General features: G+C 39.2%; 1 protein-coding gene across 1 annotated transcript in view; it reads right to left on the bottom strand.

Moving 5' to 3' along the window:
• Positions 1-810: 810 nt before the first annotated feature.
• LOC309401188 (vomeronasal type-2 receptor 26-like) overlaps positions 811-7,551 on the bottom strand; it is a gene marked incomplete at both ends in the record, with an annotated part of 18,949 nt that continues 12,208 nt past the window's right edge. Inside the window, 4 exons of the mRNA XM_081970244.1 lie at positions 811-1,712; positions 2,146-2,272; positions 3,707-3,934; positions 5,913-6,749. Of these exons, the coding sequence (XP_081826370.1) occupies positions 811-1,712; positions 2,146-2,272; positions 3,707-3,934; positions 5,913-6,749 (2,094 nt within the window). The remainder of the gene's footprint in view (positions 1,713-2,145; positions 2,273-3,706; positions 3,935-5,912; positions 6,750-7,551) is intronic.

Here is a 7,551-nt window from a genome sequence, read left to right as displayed (position 1 = left end):
AGGTTTTCCCTTTGTTCTAGTGGAAGATTACCTTTCCCCATGCAGTCTTCGGGGCTTCTGCTCTACCTTCGCTAACTCCTCTGAGGTTAAAGCTGCTCTAATGTTCATGTTCATATTTTATCTATTCTTAATATATAGAATGTTGTCTGTTTCTCTGTTTTTCTCTTACTTGATCTCATCTATCTATCTATCATCTATCTATCTATCTATCTATCTATCTATCTATCTATCTATCTATCTATCTATCTATCTATCTATCATCTATCATCTATCTATCTCATTTATTTAACCGAGAGTGATCTTACATTATCCAGCCAGAAGAGATCGATCAAATATACACAGTATTTGAAATTAACTACTTTTTAAAACTAAGTTTGAACATCACCCCTGAAAATAATATACAATACCAGCACAGCAACCTATATAATAACAATAACACACACCATCATTAGCCATAGACTTTGATTTAATATACAACCATATCAGAATATTTCTGGCAACAGTTTATCTGGTTTGAGAAATTTTATTAATGTCAATGATGATTGTTATGATTTAATATGAATTCAGATTATGACCATTGAATGATATGGTTATTTCAAATATTTTGAGTTGTTTTAGCAACTTTTTATGTGATTTATGTTGCATGTAAACTGAACAATTCTCAACTGAACAAAACTCAATTATTGTAATTCAAAATTCATATGGAATGAAGAAAGATAAGCAACAACACATAAAACATTACTTCAAACTACATATGTGATTTAATGCTGGATGTAAACTGAACAAAAATAAAGACCAACATGAGGAGATTTAATGAGTTTTCATCATCAGTTGTTCTTTGGTGTTCAGGGCAGGTCTCAGGATTATAACATAGCATTTGGGGATAAAGATGCAGCCCAGTAAACCTAGGCTGGAGGCCAGGATGGAGAAGATCTGCACGGCTACCATGTATTTCCCTTTGGTGCTCAGGTAGGTGGGGATAAAGGAGATCCAAACACTGCAAAAAACCAACATGCTGAAGGTGATCAGTTTGGCTTCATTGAAGGAACCAGGTAGCTTTCGAGCCAGAAATGCCACAAAGAAGCAAATGGCAGCCAGGAAACCCATGTAGCCAAGGGCAGAGTAGAACATGGTGACAGAGCCTTCATTGCATTGCAGCAGGATATTTTCTGGTTGGGAATGAAAGTCAGAATCTGGGAATGGGGGAAAGATTCCCAGCCACATGATACAGATGCATACTTGAATACCAGAGCAGGATAAAACAATAGAGTTGGCTAGACCCTTCCCTAGCCATTTTCTCATCCTGCTTCCTGGCTTCGTGGCCAAAAAGGCAACTACCACCATAATTGTCTTTGCCAGCAAGGAAGAGACGGCAACTGAGAAAACGAAACTGAAGGTGAATTGCCGAAGAAGGCAAGTCACTTTCTTGGGATGACCAATAAATAGAAGTGGGGTCAAGAAAGCAAGCAAGAGGGAGATCAGAAGAATGTAGGTGAGGTCTCGGTTGTTAGCTTTGACTATGGGAGTTTCTCGGTATTTAATGAAGATCCCCAGAATAAAGGTGGTGGTTAGGGACAAAGCAATGGCAAAGAAAGCCAGGATGAATCCCAACAATTCTTCAAAGGATAAGAAGCTTATATTTTTGGGGACACACTGATCTCGCTTCTTATTGGAATACTGGTCATCTGGACACTTTTCACAATGGGCTGCATCTGGAAAAAAAATTGGTTAGCATGTATCTGTTTCTGCAACTGTAGGAGCATGAAAACCACCTCAGAAATCATTTACTTCATTTTGAAGGAATAACATAATAATTCTGCCTAAGGATATTCATATGACACAACGTTAGTTATATTTATCAACACTCTTTTGAAAGGCTGAAGATGAATGTGATTATTAGCTCTCAAAACCTATCCTCTTTCCTAAAACCAAACAAGAAAGTAAAAAGTCAATAGAAATCAGTTACCCTTCATTATTGATTTAAATGCTGACATCATCATACAAAATTTGGTGTCTTTGAAAGGTTTGGGAATGCTTTAAGAAAGCATGTTTTTCTTACTTCTTTATACAATATTTCCCCAAAACAATAGAGAATATTGATTATATCCTGATTTTTAAATTTATTTTTGGAGCCACCTACTGTACCTTCTTGCCCAGAGTATGTTCCTTCCATACACAGAGAACAGTCGTAGCAGCAAACCGGGGCTCCCTCTCTCACAATCTTGGTGTAACCTGGAGAGCAACTTTCTGTACATCTTGAATAAGGCACCATCTAAACATAAATAGAAAGATTATTTCAGGGCAATTTATGAATTAGAAGGGTTGACTGAAATCAACTGCTTCCAGAAGCCCAGGAGCACATTTAGCGAAACCAGTCAAGAAGTAGAGGCATGAACTTTAATTACTCTACATGCAAGGGACAAAAGAAAGGCCATTCTCTTTCTCTATCAATCTTCATTGCAGATCCCAAAACAGACTCATTGCCTTATTCTTTCATCCAAATGAATTGGCTCCATTGCAAAAGGTGTTTCTCTTTATGGCATGTATGATAATGCTATACCATATATAGATATAGATATATTGTCTCCATCTTTGCTTTCTCAGGAAACCTCCAACATCGAGATTTCTCTAGAGTCCCTATCTCTCTCTTGTACAACAGACCAATGTATCATCATATGTAAATCAGAGGTGGTATTCAGCCGGTTCAGACTGGTTCGCCCAAACTGGTAGCAAAAATCATGGGGGGAAATCACCACCCCTGCCCACCTGCCCTGGCTCTATGCCATACTATTTAGGCACGTTTTTGTGGCCGGGCACATTCACACAAGCAAAGTTCTAGCACGCAAGGCCAGGTGCATGCATGGAAGGGGCGCCCAAGAAGCAAGCGGACACTTGTAGGGCAAATTGGTGGTAACAAAATGTGAAACCCACCACTGATGTAAATGACTTTTTAAGCTGCCCTCATTTCCCTCACCAAATTCTTAATCATATCTTTCTCTTATGCAATTCAGTGGACTAAACTTTTCATATTCTGGATTGTCTCCCAGACAACTAATCTTTGTTTTCCCTTGAAGAGGTTTTGCTTCTCAGTTCCAGAAGCTTCTTCAGTTCTGACTGAATGGTGGAGTATGGAAAAATTTATATTCCTTGCAGTCATCTGGTAGTTTCTGAAAATTGTTGAGGGCACTTGCAATTTACCTCCGCCATCAGGGTCACCTGAATAGTTCAAATGGGTGTGTAACCTTCCTGCAATTGCTGAATCTATATCCTTATAGTAAGCAAGTAAAATTAAGTAAGAAATCTGGGCGTGGCTTAGCAGTATTAAGCAATCTGCTGCTCTGTGAAGTAAACTATCAGTCTATCTGGGCTTCTCTGCTGATATGAAACTAACTGCTTGTGTTTGCCTGTAACTCTCCTGCCTTGTGTTTACTTGGAAGAACCACCTATTGGTATTATATATTTATTCATATATTCTTATGTATATAAAGAAATTAATGAATCCAGCTGAATCAGTTATCTGTGTGTGCTTTGTGGATTTGAATTTGTGCAACAAACTCTGACAATATCTAATAAATTAATGAGGCTTTAAGTTCTCTTATTTGGAAGTTATCTCAATTGGCCTCAAGAAGTTTTATTTCTTACTGAGCAGAAACAATTCCACATATGGAGATAAGTAGAAGAGCAAAATCCAAGGAGCCTCAATTACTTTGTTAAATAATGTTGGCCATTGGATGGTACTTTGATTGACAGAAATCTTGACTTCCAAGGAGGCTTGTCTTTCTACATTCCCAATTTTCACTCCCGCATCTGATTTGTTCAAAAGTGATGTCCACTGCATGATATCAAAGTCAGCAACAGGAACTCCATTTTCTTCCAAATAAATACCATCTCTGGAAATATTGTGATGTTGGAAGTTTCTCAGGAACCTATGAAGCTGCAAAAACATTGAAAAAATATGACAATTTCTGCCTTTATTCAATATTTTTCTTGCTATTTTTCTGGATTGGAGATACTCTGAATAATTCAACCTTTTGAAATCACCACTGCCATCTGAAACAGTTTGATTCAGCATTTCTTTCTGTCATTCCCCAGGAATTTACAGCTCTTTTCCAAAAATTTCTTTCACATGATCAAGGTCGCCCTGCAAAGTGACCTTGACCATGATTCAGAATGGTCACGCATTTGGCAACTCCAAATCTCAACTAACAAATGCTCTGTCCTACAAAATGGCAATAAAAATCAGAGCACCAAATACAAGTTGGGCAGAAATGACCTCATACATGACTCTTACTCCATCAAGGACCAAGGGGTACTCTAACGATTTAAGCCCAGAACTCACTGTAACAGCATTACCAAAAAGGCATTAAGAGTTGTTAACCTAATTTGCGAAGCTTCTTCTCTGGTAACATTGTACTGCAAACTAGGGCATACAAATCCTTTGCCAGACCAATTCTCAAATACAGCTCATCTGACTGGAATCCACACTGTATATCAGACATTAACATGATAGAGCGGGTCCAGAGGTATTTCACGAGAATGTCAATGACTTCTTCAGCTTCAACCTCAATAATACATGGGCGAGTAAATGATACAAACTCAAGGTAAACTGCTCCAAACCCGATTGCAGAAAATATGACTTCAGCAACAGAGTGGTCAACGCCTGGAATGCACTACCTGACTCCGTTGTTAAATCCTTCACAGTTTGTTACCTAAACCTTCAGAGCTTCAACCTTAAACTGTCTACCATGGACCTCACCGCATTCCTAAGAAGTATGTAAGGGGAGAGTGCATAAGCGCACCAGTGTGTCTACCATCCCTGTTGTTTGTATTCATTTCCTTCATTCATATCCATGTTCAGATTTATACCTGCTATCTTGTACGTGTTTGACAATCAAACAAACAACCAAACAAACAAACAAACCACTCTTGAAAACATGGAACAGAGAACACCACCATCAGGTGCCTTTTTAGCTGGCTGACAAATTATATTCAACTTATTCAACCTATTATATTCAAATTATATAGTCCTCTGGGGAATCTCATCCACATGGAGGGAAATAAGCTACGGGGTACCCCAAGCTTCCATTTTAGGCCTAGCATCTTCAAAATAGATCTAGGTGAGAGAATTGAAGGGGAACTCATCAAATTTGCAGATGACATTAAGCTGGGAGGAATAGCCAACACTCCAGAACACAAGCTCAAGAACCAAAAAGAATAATATAAAAATAATATATTGAAATATTGAATAAAATAATGGAAAATTATAACCTAAAATAAATATGTATATTATTATTAGAACTATTTCTAATAATAGAAGTTTGTGAAATGTAACAAATATAGTTATCAATATTCTATAGATAGTAAAAGGAACAATACCCAGAACATGATGATTGGCATAAAAATAGCATACTGAAATATTGAATAATTAAATAATGATGTAATATGTCCATAGCAAACAGGACTCCGAGGCAAGCAGGTTCCTTAAATACTCATTTTATTGGACATATTGGAAAATTGACTCTAAATTTTCTCGCAGTTTTCATCTAATTAAAGATAAAACTTTTACTCCCCTTTCCAAACAATCAGGTACATGGTGCAATCAAGGTGTCATCTAGTTGCCTGGTAACTAGACCCATCCTCCCCCCAGCCATCAGTGAGAATGTCCTTGGTTCCCAGGAGAGAATATTTTGTTTTGGCTACAAAACCCCAGCTATCTCTATTCCCCCCTCCTTATCCTTCGACTCCAGTGTGGCAACACCGAAGCTTCAAAATGGCCTCAGTCAGGTCAGCTTCAGGGTTGACATTCACTCTCAAATAGTGCTCTTTGGAATATCTCACCCCTTTCTACATCCAATTTAATATTGAGGAATTGGAAAGTGAGAATCAATTGAACCTCAAAGGAGAAGACTTACCTGCCATGATTGCACAATCTGGGATGATTGATGGTATCCAGCCCACATTCTCCTCTTACTCCATTGGGAGGAAGAGGCAGCATTGAGGACGCAGGCCACAACTTGAATTATTTGGGAAATGCTGGAGGAATCCTGAGACAGGATTCTTGCAATCACATCATGGGGTGGGAATTCCCAGTTCTCTTTTTCTCTGCATTTTTTCCAAACTTTCTTAGATAACAGAGGACTTGAATAGGAACATTGGAACGCTTCCTTTCCATATGATATGACCATAGATGCATAATATCTATAGTCATAATACCGAGTCCTTCTCTTTCTCTGGATGAGGAAGGAAAACAAAGCATATTTATTTTGGAGATCAACCGAGAGGTCAAAAATATTTACACTTAAAGCTGTCAAAGTTGTTGCAATCCACACCCTTCCCACAAGGGATGTATTAGCCATATCAAATGTTTGTATTATTATGGTTAACATTCCAAAGGCCTGAAAATCCAGTTGACATATTATAATTTTTATTTGACTCTTGATAAGAGAAATGAATATTTTCCTTTTCTCTTGGAGGACAGGGTCTCCAGCACTTGTCGGCATATTTGTTTCTGGGACGGTTCCTGAGAGGACAATGCAAATCCCATTTTTTAGAGCGAAACCTTTAAAGCGTCTTTTCAATTTTTCTCCTCTTTCATTGTCCTGAGAAAGGAGGCCGATCCACGTCCATCGGAAATGCAGGAGAAGCTGGACAGTGGCTGAGTAAGGAGGTTCTTGGTTTGGGGTCAGCCGATATGAGAAAGGAAAATGATGATTTTGCTCAGCCATCTGGTTGATGACACTGTAGTTGATCTAAAGATAAAAGAGAAGGTATTGGTAGTTTGTGCCAGTTTTAATCATAAAAGACAGATGGTAAATCAAAGGGCCTTTCCCCACTGCTGAGAGAAATTTCAAACAATAACTGCATGAATATTGGTAGTTTCCTTGACGTTCTGTCCTGTTGTCTTATATGCTCCCTTTGAAACCAGGGACCTCTGAATTATCTGTGGGCAAGGTTCATGGGTGGTCCTCATAGAGCACACCCTCCTGGTCACATTATATCTCACCCATCCACTCAGCCCATTAGTCAATCAGAATAGAGCTGGGAAGTCTTCTAGTCAAGGAGGATACCTTAGTCCAGTGGTATCAAACTCAAGGCCTGGATCCGGCCTGCAGGGTGCTTAGACCTGGCCCGTGGGGCTGCCCTGAAAATAGCCCACAGTGCCTCCGCCAGCAAAAAGGGAGCTAGAGCATCCCCCGCCTCCAGAGCTCTGTTGTCACTGGTAGAGGGTTGCAGGAGCTGTCCCATCCGAAAACGTAGCTTGGGAGCCCATTTTTGCTGGCAGAGCATTTGGGCTACCACAGGCACTCCCTGACATAAATGACATCATGCTGGCCACACCCACCTTGGCCACACCTCCCCCCAAAAGTCAAACACAACCCTGATGCAGCCCTCAATGAAATTGAGTGACACCCCTGCCCTAGTCCTCCTCTTTATGGGTGGCCTCTCAAACAGTGAAATAGTGCTATACACTCATGGGATATCTTTTAAAACTGAACACATTTATTTCTCATAGATTATTCTCACAGATATTGCTTTTTTTAATTCTTTCAT

The sequence above is a fragment of the Natrix helvetica genome (assembly GCF_964273705.1).
Source record: "Natrix helvetica genome assembly, chromosome: 1".
Classification (NCBI taxonomy): domain Eukaryota; kingdom Metazoa; phylum Chordata; class Lepidosauria; order Squamata; family Natricidae; genus Natrix; species Natrix helvetica.
This window is presented reverse-complemented; position numbering and strand designations above follow the sequence as displayed.